The following is a 21,605-nucleotide window of genomic DNA, read 5'->3' as shown; positions in this document are numbered from 1 at the left end:
ACGCCCGTTAAAGGCACGGGATCGAGCGAGAGCGGCCGGCGGGAGGCCACTCTGGCTCTGCCGCTCGGAGAGACGCGGTGGAGGGACGCCAGGGAAAACGGAGTTTAAGGTTTAGGGTGGAGAGGAAGTAGGAAGTAAAGAGCTTTCGGGGACAGCGCTGTGTTCCTGCTTTGCGAAGGGGTCCTATTTGAAACCATGGACAAATTAGAACATTAATGTGATGTGGCATCACGCCCCATCAGTGTACGCTAAACATAAAGTAAAATAAGAAAAGCAGCTTCCCGTGTGTCAGGATGGCCGAGCGGTCTAAGGCGCTGCGTTCAGGTCGCAGTCTCCCCTGGAGGCGTGGGTTCGAATCCCACTCCTGACAAGGTTCCCTTTTCTTCAGAGGCCACATTAAGAGCAACTTTAACCTCAGTCATGCTCCTGTTTCCTTTTCGTTGACTTCACTTAAACTTGAAATGTTTCTTAAACAAAAACTGTCAACAAATTTTTACCGTATCTGTTACATGTTAACACTACTTGACCAATACACCCCGCAACTTTTTTTTTATTATTATAAATACAGGTATCAAAGCAATCCTGAACATATTTTCACTACTACTAAGTAGTCAGCACCCACACCACTTCAAAAATTAACACAATTTGTAACAATATCCATTGCATCTGCTACTTTAAACAATTTCCTCTGCAGCTTTTCAACTAAATTAAATGGATAAAGCTTGCCGTTTCTGCTTTTCCCTCTTGAGATTTTTCACTTTTCAGAAACATACGTGCTTAAACCACTGCCATTTGGCACCTCTCACCATGCTTCCATCTTGAAATTCTAGTTCAAGTATGCCAGGCTTCTGTGTAAATGGTAGTGCTTTAATAAGAGAAAAAAATTGTGCTGCATTTTTCCTCTTGTCACCTGAAAACATATTGAGTGCACATATATTAAATCTATTCTTACAAATGTCCAGTCGTGTTTACCAGCTGGAATTCTTTTACTTACTGAGTTGTTGATTTAAGACAATTGTGAGATCAACTAAAATTAATTGCTGTATGTTTGTCCTTTTGGGGGTTGTGGAACCTTCATGTTTTCTCTTAGACATCATTAGACATTGTAGCCCTTGAAGGACGACTTTAATGCTGCATGAGTTTTGCCGTTTTTTTAACACTGCTGTGCTCCATGCAGCCACCATCCCACTGGAATTATTTATTCTATTCACATTAATTTTTGTTACAAAACTGTTGGAGGAACTTCTGGGTATTTTGGTCCACATTCTACTTTCAGGCTAAGTGTTCTGGCTTCATAATTTTGTCTTCTCCTGCAGCCCAAGACAGCCCCAAAGTCAATGTTTCTTGGTTTTGTTTTTGTTTTCTTTTCCTCCTCATGACCAAACTAACCAGCAAATACCATTGAATTATTGGGAAAAGTGATCAACACTTTTTTAAGAAGTATTTATTTATTATTATTTATAATTTGGTGTAAGTCATAAGCACTCACCAGAGAGAAAGAGAAGAGAGAGAAAGTGAGAAAGCAAGCTGCCAGGTCCATCAAACCATGTGGGAGTCCAGCGCCTTAACCCCCATGCCACCTGTTGGCCCCTCAACACTTTTTTTTTAAATTGTGGACAGTAGACTGGTCTATGAAAGGATAGGCTGAGATCTATTTTTAACTATAAAAAATGTATTTTTAAGTTTAGACTCCAACTTCCCTGGCACTTGTTCTCTCTCTTTCTCTCTCACTGTGTCCCTTCTGGTCAAATTAAAATGAGTAAATAAATAAAGTTAAACAAAATAATCTTTTTAAAAATAAATAAAATAATAAAATTTTTGAAATAATAATTTTTAAACAAAATGGACCCTTAACCAAGTGTTCAAGATTAATGCAACACCGATACTGTGTCCCTGATACCACGTGATGACTGGGGCTCTGCACCTCTGTGGTAAGTTTCCCAGTTGAATCATGAAAAAATATCAGGCAAACTGGAACTGAGGGGCAGTGTACAAAACACCTGATCAGTACCCTTGGAAGACGGCTAGGTGATGCACATAATGATATGGATGGGCCTGGAACTCAGATAGCCCAAGGCCGGCAACTGCCAACATTTCCCAAGCCTCTTTGAATTCACTGCCCCTCCCGCTGTGAAGTGATAAAGGCAACCTAAGACCTTAAAAGCCAGACACCCCACTTACCTGACCCTTTCTTCCTTAGAACAAATTCTGGGCTTCTACCTGATAGGCTTCATCTTCCTGATAGGATACCCTTAACCCCCTGAAAACCACCCCTCCCAATTCACCCATGAAAGACTGTGCTTAACCCCAGGGGTGGGGCAGGGGGCTTCAGAGTTAACACCTCTGTTCCCGTATTAAAGTGTTCTCTCCGAAGTGCTGCGTCTTCTTTCCTCCGCATCTCTTTTCTCACAACAATAAGAGAAGACTGAGAACCTGTCCCAGATTGTAAGGAATGAAGGAGACATGATAGCTCAATGGAACATGATATCCTGGCTAGACTTCTGAAACAGAAAAAGGACATGAGTGGAAAACTGAAATCTAAACGAGGTCTCCAGCTTAGGTAAGAATACTGTACAGTGCTGATGTCTTGGTGTGACATGGTAAGTCAGGTCTTAAGAGGAAAGGGAACTGACTAAAGAATACACTGTAACTTTCCTAGTATCTTTGCAACTCTTCTGTCAATTTTAAATTATTGCAATTTTTTTAACCTTGAAAGTGGTTGCTTGTGAGGAGTAGGAATTGGGAGTGGGTCAGGAAACGGCTTATAGGAAAATTTGACTTTTTTTTTTTTTTGGAGAGGTTTTTTTCGCTACAGGGTGTGTGCACTCGCCAGACAGAGAGAGACGTAGAGATAGAAAGTGAGAAATCACCCCCCCAGGGGGGATGGTCACGCCGCAATGCCTTCTCCTCCATTCTCCTCTCGGGATCTTGGGCACGCATACACACGCGCCCGGCATGAGTTTTAAGCCACTGGGTCCAAGATGCGAACCGCGGTCGACTACGTGGGAGTCCAGCGACATAGCCATTACGCTAACTGCTGGTTCCCAGAAAATTTGACTTTTTAACAATGGGCATGCATTTTTATCTTATCTGTTCTAATTTTTTTTTTTTTGGAACTGGGTAACATAGATATGCTTACAGCTTACAAGAATTAAACTAAAACTATGTACAACATAAGAATTTTTTACAGATGTGCTATAGAAAAAATTGTCCCCAAAGCCACTAAACCAAAAGTGATCAACAATCACTCAAAAGTAGATGAAGTGGTTTGTTCGTTTAAATCTATTGAAAATTAGTAACTGGGGAGCCAGCAGGTGGCATGGTGGTTAAGGTGGCTGGACTCCCACGTGACTGACCATGGTTTGAGTCCCAGATCTGGTAGCTTGCTTTCTCACTTTCCCTCTCTTTCTGTCTCTTTCTGGTCAACTTTTTAAAATAAAATAAAATAAATGACAATGAAAAAGAATAACAGTAGGGAACCAGCAGTTAGCGTAATGGCTATGTCGCTGGACTCCTACATAGTCGACCGCGGTTTGCATCCCGGACCGGGTGGCTTAGAACTCCCGCTGGGCGCGTGTGCGTGCGTGCCCAAGATCCCGAGAGGAGAATGGAGGAGAAGGCATTGTGGCGTGACCATCCCCCCTGGGGGGTGATTTCTCGCTGTCTCTGTCTCTGTCTCTCTCTGTCTGTCTGGCGAGCACACACGACCTATAGCGAAAACCTCTCCCAAAAAAGAAAAAGAATAACAATAAACAATGAAATCAAATAAAAAATCATTCTTAAAAAAAAAAAAAAAAATGGAGGGTGCCAGCAGTTACTGTCGTGGTAAAATTGGCACTGAACTCCCACATGGTCGACCACGGTTCAAGTCCCAGACCTGGCAGCTTGCTTTCTCACTTTCTTTTTCCGTGTGTGTGTGTCTCTCTGGTCAAATTGAAAAATAAATAATAACAAATAAAATTAGGTAAATAAGTCTTTGAAAACAAAACACCAGCACACCAGTATATGTGCAGGAGTGCTCAAAGTCTCAAAAGGAGAAACAGAGGGGACCGGATTGTGGTGTGGACATCCGCCATGGGAGGAGAGTGCTTTCTCAGTTCCGCTCTCTCTTCCTCTCCTTCTCCAGCACCCTCTAGGAATTAGATCCTACCAGTTGGAAGGCTCCAAGATGTTTTCATAACTAAACACAAGACGATAATCCTTCTTACATTCTGTATGTTTTTGTCTGTTTGTGTTTGGTTTAGAGAGACTTTTGCTATAGGGCATGTGTGCTCACTGGAGAGACAGAGAGACAGAAACCGAAAAATCACCCCCCAGGGTGGATGCCACACCAATTCCTTCTCCATTCTCCTCTCGGGATCTTGGGCACGCACACATATGCACCCAGCGTGAGTTTTAAGCCACCGGGTCTGGGATTCAAGCTGCGGTCGACTACGTGGGATTCCAGCAACGTAACCGTTAGACCATCTGCAGGTCCCCTGTTTGTTTTTAAAGAAAGAGGCACACTTTTCAATACTCAAAATCTGTATAAGCCCTGTGAATATCATCACCCCTCTTGGGAAGTATAAACAGGTTGAGGTAGTGAAGGTTGGAAGGTGAGAGGAAATTCGGAAAGGGGAAATGTTACACAGGGTGTGTATATAACTCTTTTCTTCCTTCATTGTAAAGCCAAGTTGCACAGAACTTGGGTCTGGTGGAGGGGAAAGGGGCAGTTAAAAATGTTAGGTGGGAGGACCAGTGCATAGCATGGTAGTTAAGGCACTGGACACGCCCACATGGCCGGCCAAGTCCTGGATCTCACTTTCCCCCTCTCCACCTCTTTCTCGTTCTGGTCAAATTAAAAAATAAATGAATAACATTAAATATATATATATATATATATTTAATGTTAAATGGGGACCTGACCATGGTGTGGCGGTAACACAAGCCTCTCTGAGGCTGACCCACATGAGACATGCTGATTTCTTGTCATGAGTCATCCCTGAACACCTTGCAATGTGTGGGCTGATTCTGCAGGGTGGGTGGGACGTCACGTCATGAAGACCTTGTTGGGGATTCTCTCTCTCTGTCTCTCTTGCCTTTTGCTTGCTCATGGAAGAAATAGCTTTTTTTTTTTTTTCTGGAGAGGTTTTTTTGTTTGTTTGGTTGGTTTTTGCTATAGGGCGTGTGCATTCTCCAAAAAGACAGAGAGACAGAAGGAGAAAGTGAGAAATCATCCCCCAGGAGAGATGGCCACATCACAATCCCTTCTCCACCATTCTCCTCTCAGGATCTTGGGCACGCACCCAGCATGAGTTTAAGCCACCGGGTGCGGGACTTGAACCACAGTTGACTACATGGGAGTCCAGAGATGTATAATTAAAAAAAGAATTATTATTATTATTATTATTATTATTTAATTTTCCTTCTCTCTCTTTCTTCCTGCCTTTCTTTTTCTTCCTTCCTTCCTTCCTTCCTTCCTTTCTTCCTCTTTCTTCCTCTTTCTTTCTCTTTCTTTCTTTCTCTTTCTTTCTTTCTTTCTTTCTTTCTTTCTTTCTTTCTTTCTTTCTTTCTTTCTTCCCTTTCTTTCTATTTGATCAGAAAGGAGCAGAGTGAGAGAGAGAGAGAGAGAGAAAGTGAGAAAGCAGACTGCCAGGTCTGGAAATAAAATTGCAGTTGGCCATGTGGGAGTCCAACACCCTCGACCACCATGCCACCTACTGGCCCAAAATAAGCTTTTTTAAAAAATGTGAGGTAGCAACCCAGTGGGTTATTAGTGCAACCTCCTCTTCACCTGCAAGAGATTCCCTTCATTTCTGAACTAAAAATAAATCTTCTGGGGCCGGCAGGTGGTGTGGTGGTTAAGGTGCCTACCATGGTTTGAGTCCCGGACCTGGTGGCTTGCTTTCTTGCTTTCCCTCTCTCTCTCTCTCTCTCTCTCTCTCTCTCCCTGTCCCTCTCTGGTCAAATTTTTAATTCAAAATGGTTGGCCATGTGGGAGTGTCCAGCGCCCTTAACCACCAGATCACCTGCTGGCTCCTAAAAAATCTTCTGAGACCAGTAGATGGCCTGGTGGTTAAGATGTTGGAGTCTGACATGGGCAACCACAGTTTGAGTCCTGGACCTGGTGACTTGCTTTCTCATTTCCCCCCTCTCTCTCTCTTTCTCTCTTGTGAGTGCACACGCCCTATAGCAAATCAAATAATAGTAATAATAAATAAAGTTAATTTAAAAAATAAATATTCCATTGCCCATAGGAAAGATACAGTATAGACTGGACTTATTGGGAACTAACTCACACAAGTTTTTCCTTACTTTTATATTTTCATTTATTTAACTGGTAGTAGTTAAATAAATCCACATGCACCCAACATTGTTTTTTTTTTTTTTTTTGTGGGGGTTTTGTTTTTTTTTTTTTTTTGGTTTTTGGGTTGGTGGGGTTTTTTGGTTGTAGGGTGTGTGCGCTTGACAGAGAGACAGAGAGACAGAAAGCAATGGCCATGCCACAATCTCTTCTCCATTCTCCTGTCGGGATCTTGGGCACACACACACACACGCGCGCCCAGCGTGAGTTCAAGCCACCGGGTCCAGGACTCACACCACGGTCGACTACATGGGAGTCCAGCAACATAGCCATTACGCCAACTGCTGGTTCCGTGCCCAGTATTGAGTTTTAAGCTGCCAAGTTTGGGACTCGAACCATGGTGGACTATGTGGGAGTCCAGCACTGTAACCATTATGTCATCTGCTGGTCCTCAGAAAGACAGTTCTTAATTCCAACCCTCCCCTGACCCCACTTAATAGCCATGTGACCTTGATCTCTTTGAACCTCAGAATCCTCACCTTTAGGAAAGGATGACACCCCACGATGTTGCCATGTGGATTAATTTAGATTGTGTATGTGGAGTACCTAGTATATAGTTGACACTCAGTTAGAAACAAACAATTAGTAATAGCTAATATTTGACAGTATGTTACATGCTTAACATTCCTCCCCTTTTATATATATTAATAGAACCCTCCCAACAATCCCAAGGTAGATACTATTATCACCATCAGAAGGGGAAGCTGAAGCCCAGGGAGTTGAATTTGCACACTACACACAGAGCCAGAGCTGGAAGCCTAGGCAGTCTGCCTCCTGTGTAGCCATCACACCACGTTTTTGCTGTCATGTCACTATCAACCTCCAGCCCATCCCCGAAACGAGAGGGGTTCTTGCTGCTTCTCTCACACAGGGAAGGTCACTGAGCACTTTAGTCACACCACCACCAGACCTCTCTCTCTTACATATTCAGAGTCCAGGACTTGAGGCCTTATCTCCAACTGAACAATGGCTGTGGGGCAGCAGGACGTGCTATGGTTTTGCAGTGCTGGACTCCCATGTGGCCAACCGTGGTTCAAGTCCTGAACCTGGCAGCTTGCTTTCTCACTTTCCCTCTCTGTCTCTCTCTGGTGAGTATGTATGTCCTATAGAAAAAGAAAATAAAACAATAATTCCTTTTGGAAAATGATAATGGACAAAATGACTTGATTCGGGCTAAATATTAAACTGTCAGCATCATTACGGCACATATGCAAACTAAACTGGGCTCCTGTCTTTTTTCTTTTTCTTCTTTTTAATTTGCCAAAAGGTGCATGGGCTCGCTAGAGAGTGACAGAAACACAGAGAAAGAAGTAAAGTGAGACACCACCCCCCCACCCCCCCTGCCGATGGGGCATGGTCACACCACAATCCCTTCTCTGTTTTTCCCTCCTTTTGAGATTTTGGGTACACACACACATGCTCCCAAAGTTATTTTTTGTTTTGTTTTGTTTTTTAATGATTTTTCATTCTTTTTAAGAGAGATTTTTTAAGAAGTATTTTATTTAACTTTATTTATTTTTTTATTTTAATTTGACCAGAGAGGGACAGAGTGAGAGAGAGAAAGAGAGAGGGGGAGAGTGAGAAAGGAAGCTAAGTGAGAAAGGAAGCTGCCAGGTCCGGGACTTGAACCACAGTCAACCATGTGGGAGTGCAGTCTTAATCACCATGCCACCTGCTGGCCTCAGGTTCCATCATTTCTTTACTTGTGTTTTTAAAGTTCATTTAATTTTTTTTTCTTGTACAAATTTACATTTTTTAAGGAATTACTTAATTTTATTATTATTATTATTATTACTAATTTGCTATAGAGCATGCATGCTCACCAAAGAAAGAGAGAGAGAAAAAGTATGAAAGCAAGCTGCCAAACCTGAGATTTAAACCTCTAACCACCATGTGGGAGTCCCACACCTTAACCACCATGCCACCTGTTGGCCCCTAAATATCTTTTTTAAGTTTACCTATTTTTTCCCTTGAGCAAGAGAGACAGAGCCTGTTGGAGACCACCCTGTGTGACGATGGCCCAGGCCTACTGGAAAACACCCTCAGTGACCCCGCACTCTGGGTACTGGAGCACAGGAGTCTGCACAGTCTCCTGTAACCCGTTTCCCAGAGAAGCAAGCCAAGTCCCACGGGGTTCCTGTGTCCTGTGTCCTACATAATGGCTCTTACACGCTATGCTTTGTGTTTCCAAGTCTATCTTTAACTTCCTTCTTGAAGAGGTGCTAGCTTTGGGGGAATCCTGCTCTTTGTATGTTCATCCTGTGCCGTCCACTGTACATTCACAAAATTTCCCATGGTAAATATGTACAGTAAAGCTTGCTGAGGAAAGCTCCTCAGTTTACTTCACTGTGTGTGATCTGATCTTCGACGCAATAAGTACATATGTCCTATAGAAAAAGAAAATAAAACAATAATTCCTTTTGGAAAATGATAATGGACAAAATGACTTGATTCGGGCTAAATATTAAACTGTCAGCATCATTACGGCACATATGCAAACTAAACTGGGCTCCTGTCTTTTTTCTTTTTCTTCTTTTTAATTTGCCAAAAGGTGCATGGGCTCGCTAGAGAGTGACAGAAACACAGAGAAAGAAGTAAAGTGAGACACCGCCCCCCCACCCCCCCTGCCGATGGGGCATGGTCACACCACAATCCCTTCTCTGTTTTTCCCTCCTTTTGAGATTTTGGGTACACACACACATGCTCCCAAAGTTATTTTTTGTTTTGTTTTGTTTTTTAATGATTTTTCATTCTTTTTAAGAGAGATTTTTTAAGAAGTATTTTATTTAACTTTATTTATTTTTTTATTTTAATTTGACCAGAGAGGGACAGAGTGAGAGAGAGAAAGAGAGAGGGGGAAAGTGAGAAAGGAAGCTGCCAGGTCCGGGACTTGAACCACAGTCAACCATGTGGGAGTGCAGTCTTAATCACCATGCCACCTGCTGGCCTCAGGTTCCATCATTTCTTTACTTGTGTTTTTAAAGTTCATTTAATTTTTTTTTCTTGTACAAATTTACATTTTTTAAGGAATTACTTAATTTTATTATTATTATTATTATTACTAATTTGCTATAGAGCATGCATGCTCACCAAAGAAAGAGAGAGAGAAAAAGTATGAAAGCAAGCTGCCAAACCTGAGATTTAAACCTCTAACCACCATGTGGGAGTCCCACACCTTAACCACCATGCCACCTGTTGGCCCCTAAATATCTTTTTTAAGTTTACCTATTTTTTCCCTTGAGCAAGAGAGACAGAGCCTGTTGGAGACCACCCTGTGTGACGATGGCCCAGGCCTACTGGAAAACACCCTCAGTGACCCCGCACTCTGGGTACTGGAGCACAGGAGTCTGCACAGTCTCCTGTAACCCGTTTCCCAGAGAAGCAAGCCAAGTCCCACGGGGTTCCTGTGTCCTGTGTCCTACATAATGGCTCTTACACGCTATGCTTTGTGTTTCCAAGTCTATCTTTAACTTCCTTCTTGAAGAGGTGCTAGCTTTGGGGGAATCCTGCTCTTTGTATGTTCATCCTGTGCCGTCCACTGTACATTCACAAAATTTCCCATGGTAAATATGTACAGTAAAGCTTGCTGAGGAAAGCTCCTCAGTTTACTTCACTGTGTGTGATCTGATCTTCGACGCAATAAGTACAGAGCACAAGAGAAGGCTGCATTCGAGTTCTCTCGAATCCCCAGCCCCTGCTCTTTGCTCAATTTATTTAGACTATGAGTCTTTCAACACACGCACCACTCAGCGACTCTGAGTCTGTGGCAAGAAACCCCAGCAGGGTCCTGATTCCACAAGCGACCTCCAGCTTCTGCCAGCCCTGGATTGTGGGCACGCCTCTGTCCAGAGTGTTCAGGGACAGGGACCTCTCCGAACACAGGCCCAGAACTTTCTCATGTGAGTCAGCCCTGTTATCAGCCTCACAGAGTGTGCAGTGTTACTACTGCACCAGCATCCAGCCCCACAATGGAGAGTTTTTATCTTAGGGTCACCCGTGGGCACCTTGCCAGTACCCGAGTTCTTCCCCATTCTCTGCTTTCCCAGTTCCCCTCCCTTCCTCTCTCCCTCCCTCGTCCTGAACTGTAAGTCACAGCTCTCTCCTACCAAGCCTCACCCTTCTGTCCCATCACAGTGTGTCTGCCTCGGATTCTCCCCAGTCTGCTCTCCCCTACGGAAATGAGGCACAGCCTTGTGAATTTTCTTCACATCCCTCCTTCAGCGCCCACTCCAACATTTTCGGCTTCGGAAAGATGAGCCATTCATATCAAGTGGTCGGAATAAAAACTAAGAATGAGTTTTAAAAGTTTATTGAGGTCTACAACTACATTTCCCATAACAAAATCCATATATGCAAGGAACGAAATACACACAATATCAGGGAAAGTCATGTAAAAATACCACACAAATGTCAACCATAAATTAATGATATCTGCTTGTTTGAGGTGGGAAAAGAGGCTTCAAAGGGGAGGGGAAAAGGTAAATGATAAAAACCTGACTTAGAAAACATACTGAAAAACAAGCACCCAGCTTTGGGGGAAGTCCCCGGCACCCCTAAAGTTACAGGGCACAATCGTGGGAGGCCTTCTAGAAGGCCCCCAGCCCAGTTCTGACAGTCAGCACTGATGTATCATGAGGGGCCACTCAGTCAACCTCCTCAATGATGGGGCCTGTACTGGGGGCCCCCTGGCGTGCTTGAGCCCCACAGCTGCTGCCCCCAGGGACACCAGCCCCCCCGTAGAGTCTGGAGAAGACGGGTCGACATGTCTGCTCCAGCTCCCTCTTCTGATGCTCATACTCCTCCTTCTCTGCTAACTGGTTGTGCTCTAGCCAGGCGAGGACTTCCTGACACTTGTCTTGCACTGTACGTTTGTCCTCTTCGGGAATTTTGTCCCTAAGGCTTTCCTCTTGCAAAGAGCCCATCACATGGAAGACGTGGGCCTCCAGGGAGTTCTTGGCAGCCACCCTGTCCCTCTGGGCCTCGTCCTCAGCCTTGTACTGCTCGGCCTCACGAACCATCCTCTCCACCTCCTCCTTGCTCAGCCGGCCCTTGTCATTGGTGATGGTGATCTTGTTCGCCTTGCCTGTGCTCCTGTCGGTGGCTGTCACGCTCAGGATGCCGTTGGCATCAATGTCAAAGGTCACCTCGATCTGGGGGACTCCACGCGGGGCAGGAGGGATGCCACTGAGCTCAAAGCGCCCAAGCAGGTTGTTGTCGCGGGTCATGGCTCTCTCGCCCTCATACACCTGGATCAGGACCCCAGGCTGGTGGTCAGAGTACGTGGTGAAGGTCTGGGTCTGCTTGGTGGGGATGGTGGCGTTCCTCTGGATCAGCGTGGTCATCACGCCCCCTGCCGTCTCCAGCCCCAGGGACAGGGGAGCCACGTCTAGCAGCAGGAGATCCTGCACTTTCTCACACTTGTCCCCCATCAACACGGCAGCCTGCACCGCCGCCCCGTAGGCCACTGCCTCGTCGGGGTTGATGCTCTTGTTCAGCTCCTTGCCGTTGAAGAAGTCCTGCAGCAGCTTCTGCACCTTCGGGATGCGGGTGGAGCCGCCCACCAGGACCACATCGTGGATCTGGGCCTTGTCCAGCTTGGCATCCCGCAGAGCCTTCTCCACCGGCTCCAGGGTGCTGCGGAAGAGGTCTGAGCACAGCTCCTCAAAGCGAGCACGAGTGATGGACGTGTAGAAGTCCACCCCCTCGAACAGCGAGTCGATCTCCAGCGTGGCCTGGGTGCTGGAGGACAGGGTGCGCTTGGCGCGCTCGCAGGCCGTGCGCAGCCTGCGCAGGGCGCGCTTGTTTCTGCTCACGTCCTTCCCCTGCTTCCTCCGGAACTCCTCCACGAAGTGGCTCACCAGCCGGTTGTCGAAGTCCTCTCCACCCAGGTGGGTGTCTCCGGCGGTGGCCTTCACCTCAAAGACACCGGCGTCGATCGTGAGGACCGACACGTCGAAGGTGCCCCCACCCAGGTCAAAGATGAGCACGTGGCGCTCTCCCGCGCCCCGCCGGTCCAGCCCGTAGGCGATGGCGGCCGCCGTGGGCTCGTTGATGATCCTCAGCACGTTGAGCCCCGCGATGGCACCCGCGTCCTTGGTGGCCTGGCGCTGCGAGTCGTTGAAGTAGGCGGGCACCGTGATCACAGCGTGCTTGACGGGCTGGCCCAGGTACGCCTCAGCGGTCTCCTTCATCTTGCTCAGCACCATGGACGAGATCTCCTCGGGGTAGAAGGCCTTGTCCTCCCCGCGGTAGGACACGCGCACCTTGGGCTTGCCGCCGTCGCTCACCACCTGGAAGGGCCAGTGCTTCATGTCCGACTGCACGGTCGCGTCCGCGAACTTGCGCCCGATCAACCGCTTGGCGTCGAACACCGTGTTGTGCGGGTTCAGGGCCGCCTGGCTCTTGGCCGAGTCGCCCACCAGCCGCTCGGTGTCGGTGAAGGCCACGTAGCTGGGCGTGGTGCGGTTGCCCTGGTCATTGGCTAGGATCTCCACTCGGCCCTGCTGGAACACGCCCACGCACGAATACGTGGTGCCCAGGTCGATGCCGATCGCCACTTCTCTCGGGGAGGACATGGCTGTCTTCTCGTGCTCCGGGAACGGGTCGGGTACCGAGTCAAACGCGCGGGGTGTCGGGCGTCGGCGCTGCTCGCCGTCGAGGGGCGCTCTGCAGAGAGGATCTCTCGCTTCTTTCCAGCCAGCCCGGCTCGGATCTGCTCGGCTCCCCTTCCATGCGCTTTTTATTCGGTTCCCGGGGACCCGCCTCCTCCCGCCCCCGCCACCTGGAACCTTCGCGCGTCTTCTCGGCGGGCCTGGAGCCCCGGTCCCGGACCGCCCGGCTGACTCAGCTCGGAGGCGCGCGCTGACTCGGGGAGAAGGTTCTCGCGGGTCCCGCCCTGCAAGGCGGGGCGCTCGGTGGCTGCGCCGGCCCGGCTAGCCCTGGAGACAGTTGCTGAACAGAAACGCGGAGGAAGTTCCAGCTCCTCCCGCCGCTTGTAAAGGTTCTGGGTTGTGGCCGAAGGCAGTCTGGTCGGTGACCGACCTCCGGAGAGACAAGCTGTCCCCTGGTGGGTTGGAGGCGGATCCTCCCCGTAGGAGCCCCAGCCTAGGGAAAGCCGAAAGGTTACCATGCCTACAGTCCAAAGCCAGCTTAAACAGGGTTTTGTGTTTGCTTTTTAAAGTCTTTTTTTTTTTTTTTAAATTTCGGAGGGGCGGAGGGGGAGGATGGGGAGAACCTGGTTGAAGTTTAAAGCGTTGTAAAGCAGGAGACCAACACGGTGGAAGCAATTCTATGTATACTCCAAAATAGGAGAGTAGATTTCGAATGTGCACCAGGCAGACTGGTAAATGTTTGAGTCGGCGGATGTATTTACTGCCCTGATTTGATCATGACACAATGTACACATGGTTTGTAAAAAAAAACCACTCTCCCTCACTAATTAGGGGGGAGAAGGGAGAAGAGCGTTAATTTCAAAATATTTTATTACAAAAATACATTACAGGGTTCATTGGTTGTTTTCCAATATTCTCTAATACATACATATTGCTGAACGTATGTATTAGCACTGCAAAATGCTGCAAAATGCCTGGCCATCGCCCGCCAGAATCTTTTATAATAAATTCGATCCCTTTAGAATTACAGAAACATTCTGAAGTAGGCGGTGAATCATGTTGTGAGTACATGAGGAATTAAGGTAATGAAGTAGAATAATTATTTTCATCTTGAAACATGAACGCTTTTCAAACTAATTCAAACACCTGCTAAATTGCGTAACATGGCCAGAGACAGCGACACACTCAAGGGACCGTATTGGAAGCACTCTGTCGTCGGTAGCATTGGTGGTTCAGTGGTAGAATTCTCGCCTGCCACGCGGGAGGCCCGGGTTCGATTCCCGGCCAATGCACAGGACGTCTTACTTTTTCCCCTTTCAGGCTCAAATAAAAGTTGTTTTGTTGTTCTACAGTTTATGATTCATAAGTAAACAAAACCAGGTTTCCCAGAACTCTGTTTTGTCGATTTGACTCCTCTTTCCAACCACGTCGCTTTCCTCAGAGGCTCCGTTGTTATTTCTGGGACTCGGGAGCGACGTTGCCTCTCCGCCCAAGAGAGAACGCCACCCCGGGGAGGAGGCGGCAGCGTGCTGGGATTGTCCTCAAACTGAGACTCGTCCCCGAGGAGCACCGTCCCCAGAAACCCTAGACGGGTTCTGACTGGGACCCCTCAGGAGGAGGGGTCCGTTCTGCGCCCTCGGGGCCGGAGGGCGAGGTAGCGGTGAACCCACGCCACTTGCCCTCAGGTCCGTTGCCTCGCGAATTGAGTGTTTGCATTGTCCCACTTACTTTAACCCAGAACATTACTTTTGGATTTTCTGGAAGCCAAAAAGGAGGAGACATTTTGGAGACATCCTCCAGGATAAAGAAGCGAAAGAAAGAAAAAAGGAAAAAAAAAAAAAAAAGGCGCGATCTCCCCGTCGGGGAATAGAAACCCGGTCTCCCCAACCACGTCGCTTTCCTCAGAGGCTCCGTTGTTATTTCTGGGACTCGGGAGCGACGTTGCCTCTCCGCCCAAGAGAGAACGCCACCCCGGGGAGGAGGCGGCAGCGTGCTGGGATTGTCCTCAAACTGAGACTCGTCCCCGAGGAGCACCGTCCCCAGAAACCCTAGACGGGTTCTGACTGGGACCCCTCAGGAGGAGGGGTCCGTTCTGCGCCCTCGGGGCCGGAGGGCGAGGTAGCGGTGAACCCACGCCACTTGCCCTCAGGTCCGTTGCCTCGCGAATTGAGTGTTTGCATTGTCCTACTTACTTTAACCCAGAACATTACTTTTGGATTTTCTGGAAGCCAAAAAGGAGGAGACATTTTGGAGACATCCTCCAGGATAAAGAAGCGAAAGAAAGAAAAAAGGAAAAAAAAAAAAAAAGTCGCGATCTCCCCGTCGGGGAATCGAACCCCGGTCTCCCGCGTGACAGGCGGGGATACTCACCACTATACTAACGAGGATGACGGCTGCAATAGGTTGCAGTTAGAGAACATGTGATATATCGTCATGTTAAAGGATTTTTATTTTATTGTTTGTCTGGTTCAAAGGAAACTACTAATTTTCTTAAAGAAAAAATAGAACTCCTCGCTCCTCAAGTGACTGGCAGGGCCTTTGAAAGGCAAGGAGGAAGTCAGGATGCAGAGGTCTGTGGCTCCTGGACTGGCTTTCTTGCTCAAGCTCTTAAGAGGTGAAAGAGATGGTGGAGTTTGCTGCTAGAGAGATGAACAGTACTGCCAAGGGGATCAGTCTGGGTGAAAAAGCGATTGCTTGATGAAGTGTGTAATGAATGTCTTCCACAGTGGGAAGAAAAGAAGGGAGAAAACCTATCGGCTTTAAATTCATTCACTCTCAGAGTCTAGGCCCCCTCAGCCTAGATGACAGAATAAAAACATTTTAGAAGGGAAAAGGAAAGGTGGCCTGGACTAAGTGTGTACTCTGGTGGGTTCCCAAAGACCGCACTTTGGACTCTTCCATTCTTCTCTCCCAGTCTTCAGCAGCCTCAAAAACATTTCTACCCACCCTGAAGAAAATGCCAGGATAGCCCTGAAGCAGGATATGTGCATAAATGTTAGTACATTTCTAATGTCACTCACTTTTCTTTTTAATTTTCGTTTGCTTTTGCTTTCTTTTCTTCCTTCCTTCCTTCCTTCCTTCCTTCCTTCCTTCCTTTCTTTCTTTCTTCTTCTTCTTTTTTTTTTTTAGATAAAGAAAATCTCCCAGTAGGGTCCCCATGCTTCAACCTGCCTCAGACTGCAGGTATGAAAGCAAGACCCAGGGGGAGCCTGAGAAGTGAACCTGGGACACTTCCCATGAGGGTCCAGCTGTGCCACTGTTATGTTGAAGGAAAAGGCTGTATACTGAGAATGAAATATTCCCCAGACAGAACTACCAGTGCTCTAGGTTCCTTTTTATCCTGTTTTAGACCCTTCATATGTACCCCAAAGTCTCCTCTAGCTTGCTACTATTTACCTTTGTTTTCCCACTTTTTGTTTCTTGTGAGTCTCTCAGCAGCAGGTAGTTATTTTGAACTTGATTAATGTTACAAAGTAAGCGTGTTTATGGGCCTCCTTAACCCTACTGTTCCTGGCTAGTTCCCTGGTCTGTACCTGCCTGTCCATGCCTAATAAACACCTAAGGCCACCACTCAGCCCCTTCTTATGTTTGTAATTGATCTCAAAGAGTTTATGTATATAGTACAAATTCAACACATGCTTTTTTTTTAGAATTATTTTATTTAATTTTATATATTTATTTACTTAATTTGACCAGAGAGGGACAGAGCAAGAGTGAAAGTAAGAGAGAGAGAAAGTAAGAAAGCAAGCCGCCAGGTCCGTTAAACCGTGGTCGGCCATGTGGAAGTCCAGCGCCCTTAACCACATGCACACACGCCCGGCGTGAGTTTAAGCCTTCGGGTCCAGAGAACCGCGGTCGACTAAATGGGAGTCCAGCAACATAGCCATTATGCCAACTGCTGGTCCCGGTCTAGTAATATAGATGACAGGTTTTGACTTGTTAGGCTTGAGTGAGGGAGTGGGCGACAAACTGTAGTAGGACAATAACCCAGTATGGCAGAGAATCTGCAACGTGGTAATGGACGGTCATGCTTTAGGTTAAGCGTAATGAGGTCAAGTTCTATGGCGACAGAAAATCCTGTAATGATTACAAATGAGGCAGCAAGTTTTAGGTAAGTGGCTATTGTTATTTGTGGGACACTTACAGGTGTGATGTTATTGGAGATTAGGAAGCCTGCGAAGATGCTTCCTACTGCAAGGTGTTTGATAGAATTAATCAGAAGTGGCTTATTTTCATTAATAGTAATGATTGATGGATAGCATGGTTGACCTATAAGAGTGTAGAAAATGATGAGGGTACTGTAGACAGCTGTAAGGGATGCTGTAATTAGTGTTGTAAGAAGGGCTCAGGCATTGATGTATGAAGTGTTTGCTGATTCAAAAACTAGGTCTTGGGACCAACAGGTGGCATGGTGGTTAAGGTGCTGGACACTCCCACATGGCCGATCACGGTTCGAGTCCCAAACCTGGTGGCTTGCTTTCTCACTTCTCCCACCCCCCTCTCTCTGTCTCAAGTCAAATTAGAATAAATGAATGGATAAATAAAAATAAATTAAATGGGACCAGCAGTTAGCGTAATGGCTATGTCGCGGGACTCCCATGTAGTCAACTGTGGTTCGCATCCCAGACCCGGTGGCTTAAAACTCACGCCTGGTGCGTGTGCGTATGTGCCCAAGATCCTGAGAGGAGAACAGAGGAGAAGGGATTGTGGCGTGGCCATCCCCCCTGGGGGGTGATTCCTTGCTTTTTGTCTCTCTGTCTCTCTCTGTCTGTTTGGCGAGCGCATGTGCCCTATAGCAAAAACCTCTCAAAAAAAAAAAAAAACAAGGCTATTATGCGTGCTGGTGATAGTAGCTCACTTGATGAAGAGGTTGGAAGTGGTTTATTTAATAGAGTCACTGAGGGAAAGTTAAGTGTTCCTATCCTGTTTTGTATATAAATTAGGGCTACTAGGAGAGGTAATGATCCAACGAGAGTGTAAAATAGGGAGTGGGTTCCTGCATTGAGTCGCTGGTTTCCTCAGCCTGTGATAATGATAAGGATAGGGGTGAGCGTAGCTTCAAATAGAATGTAAAAAAGAGTTAATTCTGTGGCTGTGAATGTTATAATAAGGAAAAATCGTAGTAAGATAAGTCTGCTAATACATAGTTTTTTTGCGTAATTGGTTCTTTGTTTAAATGATGTCAACTAGCCATAATTACGGGGAAGTAATCAGGTGGTTATAATTAAAAGGGGGGGTGAGAGAGGATCAGAGAAGGAAGTGAGGGGAAAATTGAGGCTATTGTCTGATATTCGGTTAAATAAAAGACTTACGAAGCTGATTAGAAGGCTGTGTAAGTTGTGTGAATTCAGATTATGTTGTTTTTGGATAATTCTGTTAATGGAATAAATATGGCTGTTAGGATGATTTTTTACATTGTAGTAGATTAAGATTCCGCGCATAGGCTAAGCCATAGGTGTTAGATACTATAACTAGCAGTGCTAGGCCTAGGGCTGCTTCGGCTGCTTCGCAGGTGGCAAATACCGGGATAATGGGTAGTGTGGCTGTTAGAATAAGGTGGTTGTTGATGACGAATACTGCAGACAGGACAAATGGGGCTAGTATTATTCCTTCTAAGCATAAGAGGGCAGATATCAGTGAGCTCAGAGGAAAAGTGGGAGTCCCAGTAGGGATCTGGCAAAGGCCAGAATAATGTTACTATAAATGGAAGGCATCTTAGTGATTGCGATGTATCATAGTCCAGTGAGTCGAAATCCTTTGTTTTTACTGATCACTATATTCAACCCGTTCTATCCCTTTTTGGGTTCATTCATAGGTTAGTCCTAGGCAAGAATGGAGATTAGGAGGAGTGCTATTACAAGTATGGTTGTAAGATTGTTCGAATGGCTCAGGGTAGGGGCAACAGAAGAGCAATTTCTAGGTCACATAATAAAAAGGCAATGGCAACTAGGAACAATTTTATTGAGAAAGGAAGGCGGGGCTGAAGCCACATTCTTAGGGGCTGTATTTTTCTATGTCAATGTTAAAAGGTAATCAGAATGCCCTAGTTACAAGGAGTGCTGCTGCTGATGTGTTGGTGAGAAGGGCTAGGATGAGGTTAATTATTCTCTCCCAAAGTTACATTGGGGCTGACTAATTGGAAGTCAGTTGCACTAGGTATACCAGGAGAATTAGGATCCTTATCAATAAATTGAGGCGGAGAGGAGTAGTCACACGGCGTCTACGAAGCATCAGTGCCATGCTGCTGCCTCAAAGCCAGAATGACGGTTGGATGTAAAGTGAATTGGAGTTAGCGTATAAAGCAGACTGTCGGAATGTTGAGCCGATGATGATGTGAAGGCCACGGAAGCCTGTGACCATAAAGAATGTAGAGCCATATACTCTGTCTGAGAGAGTAAAGGATCTTTCAAAGTACTCGGAAGCTTGGAGAATGGTCTACTCTTAGTATGATTGTAATAAATAGTGCCTATAATATATTTTTTGGTTTCCTTCTATTAGACTAGGATGGGCTCAGGTGATGGATACTCCTGAGGCTAGCAGAACAGGGGTATTTAGTAAGGGGACTTCTAATGGATTAAGTGGAATGGTACCTGTTGGTGGTCAGCATCCTCCTAGTTCAGGAGTAGGTGCTAGGCTTGAACAATAGAAGGCTCAGAAAAAGCCTGTAAAAAAGAATACTCCTGAAATGACAAAGAGAATTGTTCCGTATCATAAGCCGTTTTGTACAGTCGAGGTGTGACAACCTTGGAATGTACCTTCACGTACAATGTCTCGTCATCACTGGTAAAGAGATTGATGACTAGTCCTAGAATGAGTAGACTGTTAGAGTTAAAGTGGAATCATATGACTAGGCCTGATGTTGTTATTTATTTATTTTTTTTGGAGAGGTCTTTCGCTATAGGGCACATGCGCTCGCCAGACAGACAGAGAGAGAGAAAGCGAGAAGTAACCCCCCAGGGGGGTGGCCACTCCACAATCCCTTCTCCTCCATTCTCCTCTCAGGATCTTGGGCACGCACGCACACATGCCCAGCGTGAGCTTTAAGCCACCGGGTCCGGGACGTGAACCGCGGTCGACTACGTGGGAGTCCAGCGACATAGCCATTACGCTAACTGCTGATCCCAGGCCTGATGTTATTAATAAGGCTGATAGTGCACTGGTTGATGGTCATGGGCTCCGATTAACTATGTGATAAGCATGTGTTTGGTGGGCTCCGATTAACTATATGATAATCATGTGTTTGGTGGGTCATTGGGTATTGCCATATAGGTAGAGGGTGACTAGGAGGGTGAGTACTTCCAGAATTGCTAGTAGGACTAAAATAATGAATGTAATTATAGTTGTTGGGGTGCTAATAGATGAAAGTACAAGAGCAGCACCTCCAACGAGGTGTATTAACAGGTGGCCTGCTGCGATGTTCGCTGTTAGTCGAACGGCTAAGGCTATGGGTTCAATAAATAAGCTGACGGTTTCGATAATAATTAGTATAGGAATAAGAATTAGGGGAATTGGTGTTCCCTGTGGTAGGAAACGGGCTGGGGATGCTTTGGGTTTGTGGCGGAATCCTGTAATTACAGCTCCTGCTCATAGTGGGACTGCCATATCTAGGTTTATCAATAGTTGAGTAGTAGGTGCAAATGAGTGTGGTAGTAATCCTAGTAAGTTAGAGCCAATAAATAAAATGAATGAAGTTAGTATTAGGGTTCATGTTCGTCCTTTATTATTGTGCATGGTCATTATTTGTTTTATGAGGAGTTGAGTTAATCATTGCTGGATTGCAATCAGGCGGTTATGGATAAGCCGGGAAGGGACTGGAAATAAAATGCTTGGGAATATAATGATTAGTGTAGCTACTGGTAATCCTGTTAGTGCGGAGGTAATGGAAGAGGCAAAAAGATTTTCGTTCATTTTAGTTCTCAAGGTGTTTCTTGTTTTTTACTTTAAGTGCTTTAATGGAAGGGCTAAGAAAATAGTTATATGTAGATATTTTTAGTTGAAACAGAATAAATAGGGTTAGAATTGTTGAGAGAATAGCAATGAATCATGTGGAGGTACCTAACTGGGGCATGTCATCATGGAGGTGATTGAACCACTGTCTTTAACTTAAAGGGTTAATGCTACTAGCTTCATAACGTCTTAGGGCACTGTTATGGATCAATTTTCAAATTGTTTTAGTGGAACTAGTTCAAGAACAATAGGTATAAAGCTGTGGTCTGAACCACACATTTCTGAACATTGGCCATAATGAAGCCCAGGGCGAGTAGAGAAGAGGGTAGCCTGGTTCAGTCGCCCTGGGACCACACTGGTGTTTAATCTAGTGAAGGTACAGCTCATGAAGGCAGTACATCTTCTGATGAAATGAGGATTCAGACGGGTACTTCTACGGGCAGTACGACTCCATCTTCAACTTCAAGTAGAAGAATGTCTCCTGGGTTTAGATCTCATGTTGGGATTATGTAGGAATCAAAGCCTCACGTCTCTGGCCGGGCAGCTTACTTTCTCACTTTGCCTTTCTCTCCCTCCGGTCAAATTAAAAAATAATAATTACAACAAACGGAATTAAATAAATAAATAATTTTTAATAGTAGATTGTTTAAAAGGATTGTGATGGCTGTTATAGTGAGAATAGGCTGGCGGGTGGATGGCAGGGG

At 46.0% G+C, this 21,605-nt stretch overlaps 1 protein-coding gene and 3 non-coding genes across 4 annotated transcripts; 2 read left to right on the top strand and 2 right to left on the bottom strand.

Moving 5' to 3' along the window:
• The first annotated feature begins 287 nt into the window (after nucleotides 1-287).
• On the top strand, nucleotides 288-370 carry TRNAL-CAG (transfer RNA leucine (anticodon CAG)). Its single transcript has one exon. It is a non-coding gene; the product is annotated as a tRNA-Leu (tRNA).
• A 10,266-nt stretch (nucleotides 371-10,636) lies between these two features.
• HSPA6 (heat shock protein family A (Hsp70) member 6) lies at nucleotides 10,637-13,378 on the bottom strand. The gene has a single exon (XM_006142226.3). The coding sequence runs from the start codon at nucleotides 12,916-12,918 to the stop codon at nucleotides 10,987-10,989; it is 1,932 nt and encodes a 643-aa protein (XP_006142288.1). The 5' UTR covers nucleotides 12,919-13,378; the 3' UTR covers nucleotides 10,637-10,986.
• Nucleotides 13,379-14,175: 797 nt separating this feature from the next.
• On the top strand, nucleotides 14,176-14,246 carry TRNAG-GCC (transfer RNA glycine (anticodon GCC)). Its single transcript has one exon. It is a non-coding gene; the product is annotated as a tRNA-Gly (tRNA).
• A 1,023-nt stretch (nucleotides 14,247-15,269) lies between these two features.
• On the bottom strand, nucleotides 15,270-15,341 carry TRNAD-GUC (transfer RNA aspartic acid (anticodon GUC)). Its single transcript has one exon. It is a non-coding gene; the product is annotated as a tRNA-Asp (tRNA).
• Between the last annotated feature and the right edge of the window lie 6,264 nt (nucleotides 15,342-21,605).

The sequence above is a fragment of the Tupaia chinensis genome, unplaced genomic scaffold (assembly GCF_000334495.1).
Source record: "Tupaia chinensis unplaced genomic scaffold, TupChi_1.0 Scaffold000070_1, whole genome shotgun sequence".
NCBI classification, from domain to species: Eukaryota; Metazoa; Chordata; class Mammalia; order Scandentia; family Tupaiidae; genus Tupaia; species Tupaia belangeri.
Note: the sequence above shows the minus strand (reverse complement) of the source record. Positions and strands in the feature narration are given on the sequence as shown.